Source organism: Aphelocoma coerulescens, unplaced genomic scaffold, assembly GCF_041296385.1.
Source record: "Aphelocoma coerulescens isolate FSJ_1873_10779 unplaced genomic scaffold, UR_Acoe_1.0 HiC_scaffold_437, whole genome shotgun sequence".
Taxonomy (NCBI): Eukaryota; Metazoa; Chordata; class Aves; order Passeriformes; family Corvidae; genus Aphelocoma; species Aphelocoma coerulescens.
Window position 1 is genome coordinate 10,109 of NW_027183781.1, and position 15,548 is coordinate 25,656.

The 15,548-nt window shown below is 65.4% G+C and overlaps 1 protein-coding gene across 1 annotated transcript; it reads left to right on the forward strand.

The window, feature by feature from the left end:
- Positions 1-1,046: 1,046 nt before the first annotated feature.
- LOC138101710 (uncharacterized) lies at positions 1,047-15,284 on the forward strand. Its single transcript, XM_068999488.1, has 7 exons — positions 1,047-1,087; positions 5,143-5,332; positions 8,259-8,392; positions 9,487-9,662; positions 11,420-11,515; positions 11,618-11,690; positions 13,310-15,284. The coding sequence occupies exons 2-7, from the start codon at positions 5,148-5,150 to the stop codon at positions 14,551-14,553; spliced, it is 1,908 nt and encodes a 635-aa protein (XP_068855589.1). The 5' UTR covers positions 1,047-1,087; positions 5,143-5,147; the 3' UTR covers positions 14,554-15,284.
- The last annotated feature ends 264 nt before the right edge of the window (positions 15,285-15,548 follow it).

A 15,548-nucleotide genomic window follows, 5' to 3' on the forward strand; every position in this document is an offset into this window, starting at 1 on the left:
TTTTTCCGCCGATTTTTTGGCTTTTTGGGGGAGGATTTTTGGGGGTTTTCGCCTCGTTTTCCACCCTCACCTCAACCTCTGAATCAGACTCTGCAAAGGGGGGGAGGGGAGGAGCTTTAATGCGATTTTGGGGGGGGTCCCAGAGCCCCAGCGGGGGAAGGGGGAGGGGGGGGGAGGTTTTTTTGGGGTGAATTTGGGGATTTTTTGGGCGTTTCAAACGCTGAGGAGCCACAGGAAGACTCCCCCAGAGCCCCTAAAGGCACCCAAGACCCCCCAAAACTCCCCCAGCCCCCCCCAAAACCTCCCCCGAGACCACCCCACGGCCCCCAGGGCCCCTTAAAGCACCCCCAGACCCTCTAAAGCCCCCCCAGACCCTCTAAAGCCCCCCATAGCCCCCCTAAATCTCCCCTAGGACCACCCAGAGACCCCTAAAAGCCCCCCAGACCCCGCCCCTTGGCGAAGGCCCCGCCCTCTCCCTCAAACCCCGCCCCTCACCAGTACAGGTGCCCGCAGCGGCCAATCAGGGGCTCGTTCGCGGGCTCCAGGCTGATGTTCCACGCGAAGGCCCCGCCGTTGCCGCCGTTGCCGCCGCTGTCGCCGCCGCTGTCGCCGCCACAGCCGCGGACTCGCCCCTCAGCGCCGCCACAGCCGCCGCCATTTTCCACCTCCCCTCACACCGCGCCCTCCCGTCCCATTGGCCGCCGCTCCCGCCAATCAAAACCCGGCGCTGTTATTGGTGGAGACGCGCGAGGATCCGCCCCCGGAGGAGCGCTATTGGCTGGAGAGACGCCTCTTCCTATTGGCTCGCAGCGATCCGGGCGCTAATTGGTTTGAGCGTTTGACAGGCAGCCGAGCTACCCAATCACCGCGCGGCACCGTGGGCGGGACAACATGGCCGCCGCGTCGCCGTGGCGACGCGCCAGTTTCCCGCCCCTCGCCGTTACCACGGCAACCACGCACGGCCCGGCGGAGGGGCGGGGGAATCCGCGGGCTCCGGCGCTGATTGGCGGATGCAGCTGTCAATCATCGACGTCGCTTCCGGCGCCGGGACGGGCCCGCGCCGCCGCCGCAGCCGCCGCCCCTCCCGGTACCGGCGGGGCCTGAGGGGAACCGGGGGGGTCCTGAGGGGGTCCCGAGGGGTCCCGGGGGATCCCGAGAAGCTCCCGGGGGCCGTGGGGAGGGGACGCGGCCTCCTGAGAACCGGGGATGCTCCGCCGCCGCCCACGGGGCCGCCCCGCCCGGCCCCGCCCGGTTGGGCCCAAACCGAGCCCTGAGGGGGGGGGGGCGGGGCCCGGGTGGGGCCGTGGGGGGGGCGGGAAGGGCCCCGGGGGGGAGATTTTGGGGTGCAAAGCGGGGGTTTGGGGGGGTCCGGGCGCTGGGGAGGGCGCTGAGGGGAGGGGGAGGGTCCTGAGGGGGGGGTTGGGGTCCTGAGGGGATTTTGGGGGGTTCTGAGGGGATTTGGGGGTCCCAGGAGGTTCCTGAGGGGGTTTTGGGGATCCTGAGAGGATTTGGGGGTCCCAGGAGGTTCTTGACGGGATTTGGGGATCCTGAGGGGATTTTGAGGGGTTCTGAGGGGATTTTGGGGGTTCTGAGAGGATTTTGGGGTCTCAGGATGTTCCTGAGGGGATTTGGGGGGTTCTGAGGGGATTTTGGGGTCCCAGGAGTTTTCCTGAGGGGATTTTGGGGTCCCAGGAGGTTCCTGAGGGGATTTGGGGGTCCCAGGATGTTCTTGACGGGATTTGGGGATCCTGAGGGGATTTGAGGGGTTCTGAGGGGATTTTGGGGGGTTCTGAGGGGATTTTGGGGTCTCAGGATGTTCCTGAGGGGATTTGGGGGGTTCTGAGGGGATTTTGGGGGGTTCTGAGGGGATTTTGGGGTCCCAGGAGTTTTCCTGAGGGGATTTCGGGGATCCTGAGGGGATTTGGGGATCCCAGGATGTTCTTGACGGGATTTGGGGATCCTGAGGGGATTTTGAGGGGTTCTGAGAGGATTTGGGGGTCCCGGGAGGTTCCTGAGGGGATTTGGGGGATCCTGAGGGGATTTTGGGAGGTTCTGAGGGGATTTTGGGGGTTCTGAGGGGATCTTGGGGATCCTGAGGGGATTTGGGGGATCCTGAGGGGATTTTGGGGTCCCAGGAGGTTCCTGAGGGGATTTTGAGGGGTTCTGAGGGGATTTGGGGATTCTGAGGGGACTTTGGGGGGTTCTGAGGGGATTTGGGGGTTCTGAGGGGATTTTGAGGGGTCCTGAGGGGATTTTGGGGATCCTGAGGGGATTTGGGAGTCCCAGGAGGTTCCTGACGGGATTTTGGGATCCTGAGGGGATTTTGAGGGGTTCTGAGGGGATTTGGGGGATCCTGAGAGGATTTGGGGGTCCCGGGAGGTTCCTGAGGGGATTTTGGGGGTTCTGAGGGGATTTTGGGGGTTCTGAGAGGATTTTGGGGTCCCAGGAGGTTCCTGAGGGAGTTTTGGGGATCCTGAGAGGATTTGGGGGTCCCAGGAGGTTCCTGAGGGGATTTTGGGGGCCTTGAGGGGATTTGGGGGTCCCAAGAGGGGTTTGGGGGGTCCTGAGGGGATTTTGGGGGTCGTGAGGGGATTTGGGGGGATTCAGAGGGGACTTGGGGGATCCTGAGGGGATTTTGGGGGCCCTGAAGAGATTTTGGGGAGTTCTGAGGAGATTTTGGGGATCGTGAGGGGATTTGGGGGGATCCTGAGGGGACTTCGGGGCTCCTGAGTGGATTTTGGGGGCCCTGAGGGGATTTTGGGGAGTTCTGAGGGGATTTGGGGGATCCTGAGGGGATTTTGGGGTCCCACGAGGTTCCTGAGGGGATTTTGGGGTCCTAAGGAGATTTTGGGGGGTCCTGAGGGGATTTTGGGGTCCCAGGGGGGGTTTTGGTGCTCCCTGACCCCTTTGTGCCCCTTCCACCACGATGGAGGGGTCGGTGGGGACGGATTTGGGGTTTTTTGGGTTTTTTTTGGGTTTTTGGGGTTTTTTGGGGACGGATTTGGGGTTTTTTTGGGGGGTTATTTGGGGGACAGATTTGGGGTTTTTTTGGGGTTTTTTTTGGGGTTTTTGGTGCTCCCTGACCCCGTTCCACCCCCTCAGCTGCCCTGAAGGTGTCGGTGGGGACGGATTTGGGTTTTCTGGGGGTTTTTTGGGGATGGATTTGGGGTTTTTTTAGGGGTTTTTTGGGGATGGATTTGGGGTTTTTTGGGGGACGGATTTGGGGTTTTTTGGGGGATGGATTTGGGATTTTTTTGTGTTTTTTGGGGGATGGATTTGCGGTTTTTTGGTTTTTTTGGGGGGGATGGATTTGGGGTTTTTTGTGTTTTTTTGGGGATGGATTTGGGGTTTTTTGGGGGATGGATTTGGGGTTGTTTTGGTTTTTTTGGGGATGGATTTGGGGTTTTTTGGGGACGGATTTGGGGTTTCTTTGGGGGATGGATTTGGGGTTTTTTGGGGATGGATTTGGGGTTCTTTGGGGATGGATTTGGGGTTTTTTGGGGGATGGATTTGGGGTCTTTTTTGGGGATGGATTTGGGGTTTTTTGGGGATGGATTTGGGGTTTTTTGGGGATGGATTTGGGGTTTTTTGGGGACGGATTTGGGGTTTCTTTGGGGGATGGATTTGGGGTTTTTTGGGGACGGATTTGGGGTTTTTTGGGGATGGATTTGGGGTTTTGGGGGGATGGATTTGGGGTTTTTTGGGGACGGATTTGTGTTTTTTTGGGGGACGGATTTGGGGTTTTTTGGGGATGGATTTGGGGTCTTTTTTGGGGATGGATTTGCGGTTTTTTGGGGACGGATTTGGGGTTTTTTGGGGGACGGATTTGGGGTTTTTGGGGGGATGGATTTGGGGTTTTTTGGGGACGGATTTGGGGTTTTTTGTTTTTTTTTTTTTTTGGGTTTTTTTGGGGTTTCTGCTGCTCCCCTGACCCCTTTCCCCCCCCAGCTGCCATGGAGGTGTCGGTGGGGACGGATTTGGGGTTTTTTGGGGATGGATTTGGGGTTTTTTGGGGGGACGGATTTGGGGTTTTTGGGGGGATGGATTTGGAGTTTTTTGGGGATGGATTTGGGGTTTTTTGGGGATGGATTTGGGGTTTTTTGGGGACGGATTTGGGGTTTTTTGGGGGACGGATTTGGAGTTTTTTGGGGATGGATTTGGGGTCTTTTTTGGGGATGGATTTGGGTTTTTTTGGGGATGGATTTGGGGTTTTTTGGGGACGGATTTGGGGTTTTTTGAGGACGGATTTGGGGTTTTTTGGGGGACGGATTTGGGGTTTTTGGGGGGATGGATTTGGGGTTTTTTGGGGATGGATTTGGGGTTTTTTTGGGGGGGATTTTTTGGTTTTTTTTGGGGTTTCTGCTGCCCCCTGACCCCTTTCCCCCCCCAGCTGCCATGGAGGTGTCGGTGGGGACGGATTTGGGGTTTTTGGGGGGATGGATTTGGGGTTTTTTTGGTTTTTTTGGGGATGGATTTGGGGTTTTTTGGGGATGGATTTGGGGTTTTTTGGGGGATGGATTTGGGGTTTTTTGGGGATGGATTTGGGGTTTTTTGGGGACGGATTTGGGGTTTTTGGGGGGATGGATTTGGGGTTCTTTGGGGATGGATTTGGGGTTTCTTTGGGGATAGATTTGGGGTTTTTTTGGGGATGGATTTGGGGTTTTTTGGGGGGATGGATTTGGGGTTTTTTGGGGGATGGATTTGGGGTTTTTTGGGGGGATGGATTTGGGGTTTTTTGGGGGATGGATTTGGGGTTTTTTGGGGACGGATTTGGGATTTCTTTGGGGATGGATTTGGGGTTTTTGGGGGGATGGATTTGGGGTCTTTTTTGGGGATGGATTTGGGGTTTTTTGGGGGATGGATGTGGGGTTTTTTGGGGACGGATTTGGGGTTTTTTTGGGGGATGGATTTGGGGTTTTTTGGTCTTTTTTGGGGATTTATTTGGGGTTTTTTTTTTGGTTTTTTTTTTGGTTTTTTTGGGGGTTTCTGCTGCCCCCTGACCCCTTTCCCCCCCCAGCTGCCATGGAGGTGTCGGTGTGGATGGATTTGGGGTTTTTTGGGGATGGATTTGGGGTTTTTTGGGGGGGATTTTTTGGTTTTTTTGGGGGTTTCTGCTGCCCCCTGACCCCTTTCCCCCCCCAGCTGCCATGGAGGTGTCGGTGGGGACGGCGGCGCTGGCGCTGGCGCTGCTGCTGCTGCCGCTGCTCTACGAGCGCTGCGGCTCCTTCCGCTTCTTCTGCAAGATGGGCTTCTACAACGGCTGGATCCTGCTGCTGGCCCTGGTGGCCATCCCGCTGTGCGCCCTGCGCGGCCGCGACGTCGAGAACATGAAGTCAGCGGGGCCGGGGGGGGGCCTGGGGGGGGGTGGGGGGGGGCTGGGATGGGGGTTTGGGGGAGTTATGGGGCTGGGATGGGGGTTTGGGGGGATGGGATGGGGGTTTGGGGGAGTTATGGGGCTGGGATGGGGGTTTGGGGGGCTGGGATGGGGGTTTGGGGGGCTGGGATGGGGGTTTGGGGGGGTTATGGGCCTGGGGAGGGGATTTGGGGGGGATGGGATGGGGGTTTGGGGGGGTTATGGGGCTGGGATGGGGGTTTGGGGGGCTGGGATGGGGGTTTGGGGGGGTTATGGGGCTGGGGAGGGGATTTGGGGGGATGGGAAGGGGGTTTGGGGGGGTTATGGGGCTGGGGAGGGGATTTGGGGGGGATGGGATGGGGTTTTGGGGGGGTTATGGGGCTGGGATGGGGGTTTGGGGGGATGGGATGGGGGTTTGGGGGGTGTTATGGGGCTGGGATGGGGATTTGGGGGCCTGGGATGGGGGTTTGGGGGGGTTATGGGGCTGGATGGGGGTTTGGGGGGGATGCGATGGGGGTTTGGGGGAGTTATGGGGCTGGGATGGGGGTTTGGGGGGGATGGGAAGGGGGTTTGGGGGGGTTATGAGGCTGGGGAGGGGATTTGGGGGGATGGGAAGGGGGTTTGGGGGAGTTATGGGGCTGGGATGGGGGTTTGGGGGGGATGCGATGGGGGTTTGGGGGAGTTATGGGGCTGGGATGGGGGTTTGGGGGGATGGGATGGGGGTTTGGGGGGATGGGATGGGGGTTTGGGGGGGGTTATGGGGCTGGGGTGGGGATTTGGGGGGATGGGATGGGGGTTTGGGGGGGGTTATGGGGCTGGGATGGGGGTTTGGGGGGCTGGGATGGGGGTTGGGGGGGATGGGATGGGGGTTTGGGGGGGTTATGGGGCTGGGGAGGGGATTTCGGGGGATGGGATGGGGGTTTGGGGAGTTATGGGGCTGGGGAGGGGATTTGGGGGGATTGGGGTGGTTATGGGGCTGGGGAGGGGATTTAGGGGGGATGGGATGGGGGTTTGGGGGAGTTATGGGGCTGGGATGGGGGTTTGGGGGGATGGGAAGGGGGTTTGGGGGGCTGGGATGGGGGTTTGGGGGAGTTATGGGGCTGGGGTGGGGATTTGGGGGGGATGGGATGGGGGTTTGGGGGAGTTATGGGGCTGGGATGGGGGTTTGGGGGGATGGGAAGGGGGTTTGGGGGGCTGGGATGGGGGTTTGGGGGAGTTATGGGGCTGGGAAGGGGATTTGGGGGGATGGGATGGGGTTTGGGGGGGTTATGGGGCTGGGATGGGGGTTTGGGGAGTTATGGGGCTGGGATGGGGATTTGGGGGGATGGGATGGGGGTTTGGGGGGGTTATGGGGCTGGGATGGGGGTTTGGGGGAGTTATGGGGCTGGGGAGGGGATTTGGGGGATGGATGGGGGTTTGGGGGGGTTGTGGGGCTGGGATGGGGGTTTGGGGGGCTGGGATGGGGGTTGGGGGGGATTTGGGGTGGTCATGGGGCTGGGGAGGGGATTTGGGGGGATGGGATGGGGGTTTGGGGGGGTTATGGGGTGGTTATGGGGCTGGGGAGGGGATTTGGGGGGCTGGGGAGGGGATTTGGGGGGATGGGATGGGGGTTTGGGGGGAGTTATGGGGCTGGGATGGGGGTTTGGGGGGCTGGGATGGGGGTTTGGGGGGGTTATGGGGCTGGGATGGGGATTTGGGGGCTGGGAAGGGGGTTTGGGGGCTGGGGAGGGGATTTGGGGGGGATTTGGGGTGGTTATGGGGCTGGGGAGGGATTTGCAGGGGCTGGGATGGGGGTTTGGGGGGGTTATGGGGCTGGGATGGGGGGTTTGGGGGAGTTATGGGGCTGGGGAGGGGATTTGGGGGGGATGGGAAGGGGGTTTGGGGGAGTTATGGGGCTGGGATGGGGGTTTGGGGGGATGGGAAGGGGGTTTGGGGGGCTGGGATGGGGGTTTGGGGGTTATGGGATGGGGGTTTGGGGGGGGTTATGGGGTGGTTAATGGGGCTGGGGAGGGGATTTGGGGGGGTTATGGGGCTGGGAAGGGGGTTTGGGGGGATGGGAAGGGGGTTTGGGGGAGATTTGGGGTGGTTATGGGGCTGGGGAGGGGATTTGGGGGGGATGGGATGGGGGTTTGGGGGGGTTATGGGGTGGTTATGGGGCTGGGAAGGGGATTTGGGGGGCTGGGAAGGGGGTTTGGGGGGTTATGGGGCTGGGATGGGGGTTTGGGGGGGATGGGATGGGGGTTTGGGGGAGTTATGGGGCTGGGATGGGGGATTTGGGGGGCTGGGATGGGGGTTTGGGGGGGTTATGGGGCTGGGATGGGGGTTTGGGGGGGGATGGGAAGGGGGTTTGGGGGGCTGGGGAGGGGATTTGGGGGGGCTGTGGGGGGCTGGAAGAAGGGTTTGAGGGGGTTATGGGGCTGGGGAGGGGATTGGGGGGGCTGGGAAGGGGATTTGAGGTGCTTTGGGGCTGTTACGGGGCAGTTATGGGGCAGTTATGAGACAGATTTGGGGTGATTGTGGGGCAGATTTGGGGCAGTTATGGGGCAGTTATGGGGCAGATTTGGGGGCAGGTTTGGGGCTGTTATGGGGCAGTTACGGGGCAGATTTGGGGCGATTGTGGGACAGATTTGGGGGCAGTTATGGGGCAGATTTGGGGCAGTTATGGGGCAGATTTGGGCAGGTTTGGGGCTGTTATGGGGCAGATTTGGGGCTGTTACGGGGCAGTTACGGGGCAGTTATGAGACAGATTTGGGGCGATTGTGGGCAGATTTGGGCAGCTATGGGGCAGCTATGGGGCGATTGTGGGTCAGCTATGGGGCAGCTATGGGGCAGCTATGGGGCAGCTATGGGCAGCTATGGGGCAGCTATGGGGCGCCGTGGGGCTGAGCCCCCCGCGTGCCCCCAGGATCATCCGCGGGCTGATGCAGCACGTGAAGCGGCTCTACGGGATCCGCATGGTGGTCAGGGGGGCCCAGAACTTCCCCCCACGGCAGCCCTACGTGGTGGTCAGCAACCACCAGAGCTCGCTGGACCTGCTGGGTATGGGGCTGCCCCATAGATCCCTGCCCCACACATCCCTGCCCCATAGATCCCTGCCCCATAGAGCCCTGACCCCATAGAGACACTCACAGAGTGAGCAATGCCAGCCCTACGTGGTGGTCAGCAACCACCAGAGCTCGCTGGACCTGCTGGGTGTGGGGCTGCCCCATAGATCCCTGCCCCACACATCCTGCCCCATAGATCCCTGCCCCATAGAGCCCTGACCCCATAGAGACACTCACAGAGTGAGCAATGCCAGCCCTACGTGGTGGTCAGCAACCACCAGAGCTCGCTGGACCTGCTGGGTATGGGGCTGCCCCATAGATCCTGCCCCATAGATCCTGCCCCAGAGACTGATCCACGAGTGACCCTCGGCCTGCCCCACACGTCCCTGACCCCACAGAGTCATCTTCAGCCTGCCCCATAGATCCCTGCCCCACAGTGTGACCCTCAGCCTGCTCCACAGAGCCCTGCCCCACGGAATGACCCATGAGTGACCCTCAGCCTGCCCCACTGATCCCTGCCCCACAGATCCCTGCCCCACAGATCCCTGCTCTACAGACCCCTGACCCCACAGAGTGAGCCTCAGCCTGCCCCACAGACCCCTGGCCCCACAGAGTGATCCTCAGCCTGCCCCACAGCCCTCTGCCCCACAGCCCCCTGACCCCACAGATCCCTACCCCACAGACCCCTGGCCCCACAGAGTGATCCTCAGCCTGCCCCACAGCCCCCCGGCCCCACAGATCCCTGCCCTACAGATCCCTGACCCCACAGACTGACTCTCACTGTGCTCCACAGACCCTTGACCCCACAGAGTGACCCTCAGCCTGCCCCACAGCCCTCTGCCCCACAGCCCCCTGACCCCACAGATCCCTACCCCACAGACCCCTGGCCCCACAGAGTGATCCTCAGCCTGCCCCACAGCCCCCTGGCCCCACAGCCCCCTGTCCCACACCCCCCTCCCCCCACAGCACAACCCACAGCCACACCCATGCCCTGACCCAAAACCCCCCAGCCCCATAACCCCCGCCCACACCCCACCCCTGCCCCACGGCTGCCCCGCGGCTGCCCCACGGCTGCCCCCCGGCCCGCAGGGATGATGGAGGTGCTGCCCGACCGCTGCGTGCCCATCGCCAAGCGGGAGCTGCTCTACATGGGCGCCGTGGGCGTCGCCTGCTGGCTCGGGGGCATCATCTTCATCGACCGCAAGCGCACGCACGACGCCATCAGCGTCATGGCCGAGGCCGCGCACACCATGCTGAGCCAGGACGTGCGTGGGGCGGGGGGGGCGGGTGTGGGGCGGGTGTGGGGTGGGTGTGGGGTGGGTGTGGGGTGGGGGTGGGGTGGGGGTGGGGTGGGGGTGGGGTTGGTTGTGGAGGTGGCTCTGGGGCAGATGTGAGGCAGGTGTGGGGCGGGTGTGGGGAGGGTGTGGGGTGGATGTGGGGTGGGTGTGGGGTGGGTGTGGGGTAGGTGTGGGGTGGGTGTGGGGTAGGTGTGGGGTGGGTGGGGGGTGGGTGTGGGGAGGGTGTGGGGCGGGTGTGGGGTGGATGTGGGGTGGGTGTGGGGTGGGTGGGGGGTAGGTGTGGGGTGGGTGTGGGGTGGGTGTGGGGTGGGTGTGGGGTTGGTTGTGGAGGTGGCTCTGGGGCAGATGTGAGGCAGGTGTGGGGTGGATGTGGGGTGGGTGTGGGGAGGGTGTGGGGCGGGTGTGGGGCGGTGGGGAGCGGGTGTGGGGCAGGTGTGGGGTGGGTGGGGGGAGGATGTGGGGCGGGTGTGGGGAGAGGTGGCTGTGGGGTGGGTGTGGGGCGGGTGTGGGGCGGGTGTGGGGTGGATGTGGGGCTGGATGTGAGGCTGGCCATGGGGCGGCTGTGGGGGTGGCTGTGGAGCTGGCAGTGGGGTGGATGGGGGCTGGATGTGGGGTGGGTGTGGGGAGGGTGTGGGGTGGGTGGGGGGTGGGTGTGGGGCGGGTGTGGGGTGGAGATGGGGTGGGTGTGGGGTGGGTGTGGGGTGGGTGGGGGGTGGGTGTGGGGCGGGTGTGGGGCGGGTGTGGGGCGGGTGTGGGGTGGGTGTGGGGTTGGTTGTGGAGGTGGCTCTGGGGCAGATGTGAGGCAGGTGTGGGGTGGATGTGGGGTGGATGTGGGGAGGGGTGGCTGTAGGGAGGGTGTGGGGCGGGTGTGGGGCGGTGGGGAGCGGGTGTGGGGCGGGTGTGGGGTGGGTGGGGGGAGGATGTGGGGCGGGTGTGGGGAGAGGTGGCTGTGGGGTGGGTGTGGGGCGGGTGTGGGGTGGATGTGGGGCTGGATGTGAGGCTGGCCATGGGGCGGCTGTGGGGTGGCTGTGGAGCTGGCAGTGGGGTGGATGGGGGCTGGATGTGGGGTGGGTGTGGGGAGGGTGTGGGGTGGGTGTGGGGAGGGTGTGGGGCGGGTGTAGGGTGGATGTGGGGTGGGTGGGGGGTTGGTGTGGGGTGGATGTGGGGTGGGTGGGGGGTTGGTGTGGGGTGGGTGTGGGCAGGTGTGGGGTGGATGTGGGGTGGATGTGGGGCGGGTGTGGGGTGGATGGGGGCGGGTGTGGGGTGGATGTGGGGCGGCTGTGGGGTTGGCTGTGGAGCTGGCCATGGGGTGGCTGTGGGGCTGGTACTGGGCTGGCTGTGGGGTGGATGTGGGGCTGGCCATGGGGCTGGCCGTGGGGCTGCTGTGGGGCTGGCCATGGGGTTGGCTGTGGGGCGGATGTGGGGCTGCCATGGAGCCAGCCATGGGGCAGCCATGGGGCAGCCATGGGGCCGGCTATGGGGTTGGCTGTGGGGTGTCCATGGGGCTGGCCATGGGGCAGCCATGGGTCAGCCATGGGTCAGCCATGGGGCCGGCCGCTCACAGGGCAGCCCCGCAGGGAGCTGCAGGGCCACTCGACCCCGCGGGGATGTGGGGCAGCCTCCGTTGGCCGTGGGGCGGCTTCCGTTGGCCGTGGGGCGGCCGCGGGCTCGCCGTGGGGCGGCCCCACACGTGGCCGTGCCCCACACGCGGCCGCGCCCCACAGGTGCGGGTGTGGGTGTTCCCCGAGGGCACGCGCAACCACAGCGGCTCCATGCTGCCCTTCAAGCGCGGCGCCTTCCACCTCGCCGTGCAGGCCCAGGTACGGGGGGCGGCCGTGGGGCGGCCATGGGGCGGCTGTGGGGCGGCTATAGGGCGGCCGTGGGGCGGGCCGGCCCTGCCTGACCCCCGCGCTGCCCCACAGGTCCCCGTCGTCCCCATCGTCATCTCGTCCTACCAGCACTTCTACAGCAAACGGGAGCGCAGGTTCACGGCCGGTGAGGGGCGGCTGTGGGGCTGGGGGGAGGTGTGGGGCAGCGGGGAGGTGTGGGGCTCGGGGGGATGTGTGGGGCTCGGGGGGATGTGTGGGGCTGGGAGGCTCCTGTGGGGCTGGGAGGCAGATTTGGGGCTGGAGGACTCAGTGAGTCCGGGAGGCTTCTGTGGGGCTGGAAGGGCTTCATGTGGGTCTGGGGGGGATGTGGGGGGCTGTGGGGCTCCTGTGGGGCTGGGGGGGATGTGTGGGGCTGGGGGCTGCCTGCTGGGACCTGTGGGGCTGGGATGAGTAGGACATTGGGCCGTGTGGGGCTGGGTCTTAGTGTGGGGCAGGGTCTGGGTGTGGGGTCTCCGTGTGGGGCTGAGGCAGCCATGTGGGGCAGAGTGTCGCTGTGGGGCAGAGTGTCGCTGTGGGGCAGGGTGTCAGTGTGGGGTAGGGTGTTGGTGTGGGGCAGGACCTCAGTGTGGGGCAGGGTGTCGGTGTGGGGCTGGGGTCTCTGTGTGGGGCAGGGTCTCCATGTGGGGCAGGGTCTCGGTGTGGGGTAGAGTGTCTGTGTGAGGCAGGGTGTCCATGTGGGGCAGGGTGTCCATGTAGGGCAGGGTGGCGGTGTGGGGCAGGGTGTCGGTGTGGGGCAGCCATGTGGGGCTGGGGGTCGCTGTGGGGCAGGGTGTCCGTGTGGGGCAGGGTGTCGGTGTGGGGCAGCCGTGTGGGGCTGGGGGTCGGTGTGGGGCAGGGTGTCCGTGTGGGGCAGCCATGTGGGGCTGGGGGTCGCTGTGGGGCAGGGTGTCCGTGTGGGGCCGGGGGTCGCTGTGGGGCAGGGTGTCCGTGTGGGGCAGGGTGTCCATGTGGGGCCGGGGGTCGCTGTGGGGCAGCCGTGTGGGGCTGGGGGTCGCTGCGGGGCAGGGTGTCCGTGTGGGGCCGGGGGTCGCTGTGGGGCAGCCGTGTGGGGCCGGGGGTCGCTGTGGGGCAGGGTGTCGGTGTGGGGCAGCCGTGTGGGGCCGGGGGTCGCTGTGGGGCCGGGGGTCGCTGTGGGGCAGCCGTGTGGGGCCGGGGGTCGCTGTGGGGCAGCCGTGTGGGGCCGGGGGTCGCAGTGGGGCAGGGTGTCCGTGTGGGGCCGGGGGTCGCTGTGGGGCAGGGTGTCCGTGTGGGGCAGCCATGTGGGGCCGGGGGTCGCTGTGGGGCCGGGGGTCGCTGTGGGGCAGCCGTGTGGGGCCGGGGGTCGCTGTGGGGCAGGGTGTCCGTGTGGGGCCGGGGGTCGCTGTGGGGCAGCCGTGTGGGGCCGGGGGTCGCTGTGGGGCAGGGTGTCCGTGTGGGGCCGGGGGTCACTGTGGGGCAGCCGTGTGGGGCCGGGGGTCGCTGTGGGGCAGGGTGTCCGTGTGGGGCCGGGGGTCGCTGTGGGGCAGCCATGTGGGGCCGGGGGTCACTGTGGGGCAGCCGTGTGGGGCCGGGGGTCGCTGTGGGGCAGGGTGTCCGTGTGGGGCCGGGGGTCGCTGTGGGGCAGCCATGTGGGGCCGGGGGTCACTGTGGGGCAGCCGTGTGGGGCCGGGGGTCGCTGTGGGGCAGGGTGTCCGTGTGGGGCCGGGGGTCGCTGTGGGGCAGCCCCCGACCCACAGCGCCCCCCAGGGCAGTGCGTGATCCAGGTGCTGCCGGCGCTGCCCACGCGGGGGCTGGGCCCGGCCGACGTTCCCGCGCTGACCGAGCGCGTCCGCGCCGCCATGCTCGACGCCTTCGAGGCCCTGTCGGCCGAGCTGCGCCCCACGGCGCCCCACGGCGCCCCACCGAGCGACCCACAGAGCCCCACGGCGCCCCACGGCGCCCCACCGAGCGACCCACGGAGCCCCATAGGGACCCACAGCGACCCACCGAGCCCCACGGCGCCCCACGGCGCCCCACCGAGCGACCCACGGAGCCCCATAGGGACCCACAGCGACCCACCGAGCCCCACGGCGCCCCACGGCGCCCCACCGAGCGACCCACAGAGCCCCATAGGGACCCACAGCGACCCACCGAGCGACCCACAGAGCCCCACGGCGCCCCACGGCGCCCCACCGAGCGACCCACGGAGCCCCATAGGGACCCACAGCGACCCACGGAGCCCCACGGCGCCCCACGGCGCCCCACCGAGCGACCCACCGAGCCCCACGGCGCCCCACGGCGCCCCACCGAGCGACCCACGGAGCCCCATAGGGACCCACGGCGACCCACCGAGCCCCACGGCGACCCACGGCGACCCACCGAGCGACCCACGGAGTGACCCGCAGAGCGCCATAGGGACCTATAGCGATCCACAGAGCCCCATGGGGACCTACAGCAACCCACAGAGCCCCACGGTGCCCCACGGCGACCCACAGAGCCCCGTAGGGAGCTACAGCGACCTACGGAGCGACCCACGGAGCGACCCACGGAGCCCCATAGGGACCCACAGCGACCCATGGAGTGACCCACGGAGCCCCATAGGGACCCACAGCGATCCACAGAGCCCCACGGGGACACAGAGCGACCCACGGAGCGACCCACAACAACCCATGGCCAACCAGAGCGACCCACGGAGCTCCACAGGGACCCACAGCGACCCCCACAGCGACCCCCACAGCGGCCCACGGAGTGACCCACAGAGTGACCCACGGCGACCCACGGCCACCCGAAGTGACCCCCAGAGCGACCCACGGACTGACCCACAGAGTGACCCCCGGAATGATCCCCGGAGTGACCCACGGCAACCCACGGCCACCCAGAGCGACCCATGGAGCGACCCATGGAGCGACCCACAGCTGCCCACGGAGCCCTGGAGTGACCCCCAGCATCCAGCAGCGACCCAGAGCGACCCACAGCGTTCCACGGTGCCCCACGGGGGGACCCCGCAGTGACCCCCGGCCCTGCAGCCCCACGGGGGAGGCGGCAGTGGGGCAGGAGCTGAGCCACGAGTGGGGCCTGGAGCGACCCCCAAGTGGGGCCTGGAGCGACCCCCAAGTGCAACATGGAGAGGCTCCCAGTGGGTCTGGGATCATCCACGAGTGGGGCACGGACTGAGCACCAAGTGGGGCACAACTGACCCTGCCGTGGGGCAGGCACTGACCCCCAAGTGGGGCTTGGAGTGACCCCCAAGTGGGGCTTGAAGTGACCCCCAAGTGAGGCCACAACTGACCCCGCTGTGGGGCTTGGAGTGACCCCCAAGTGGGGCTTGGAGTGACCCCCAAGTGAGGCCAGAACTGACCCCGCCGTGGGGCAGGCACTGACCCCCAAGTTGGACGTGGTTTTACCCCTAAATGAGGCTCCAGTCGACCCCCGTATGGGGCAAGGAACTGACCCCCAAGTGGGGCTTGGAGTGACCCCCAACTGAGGCCACAACTGACCCCGCTGTGGGGCAGGGACTGACCCCCAAGTGGGGCCTGGACTGATTTCCAAGTGGGGCCCACAGTGACGCCTAAGTGGGGCTTGGACTGACCCCTAAGTGGGGCCAGAACTGACCCCCAAGTGAGGCCCAGACTGACCCCTAAGTGGGGCTTGGAGTGACCCCCAAGTGAGGCCCAGACTGATCTCTAAGTGGGGCTTGGACTGACCCCCAAGTGGGGCCCACAGTGACTGCCAAATGGGGCTTGGAGTGACCCCCAAGTGAGGCCAGAACTGACCCCCAAGTGAGGCCAGAACTGACCCCCAAGTGGGGCCCGGACAGAACCCCAAGTGGGGCTTGGAGTGACCCCCAAGTGGGGCCCGGACAGAACCCCAAGTGGGGCTTGGAGTGACCCCCAAGTGAGACCGGAACTGACCCCCAAGTGAGGCCCGGAGTGACCCCCAAGTGAGACCGGAACTGACCCCCAAGTGAGGCCCGGACAGAACCCCAAATGGGGCCTGGACTGACCCC

Bases quoted from the DNA above. Each gene is read 5' to 3' on its own strand.
- LOC138101710 (XM_068999488.1), top strand. From the start codon at position 5,148: ATGGAGGTGTCGGTGGGGACGGCGGCGCTGGCGCTGGCGCTGCTGCTG. The intron at 5,333-8,258 runs GTCAGCGGGGCC...GCGTGCCCCCAG, and splicing joins CGCGACGTCGAGAACATGAA to GATCATCCGCGGGCTGATGC. The intron at 11,516-11,617 runs GTACGGGGGGCG...GCTGCCCCACAG, and splicing joins ACCTCGCCGTGCAGGCCCAG to GTCCCCGTCGTCCCCATCGT.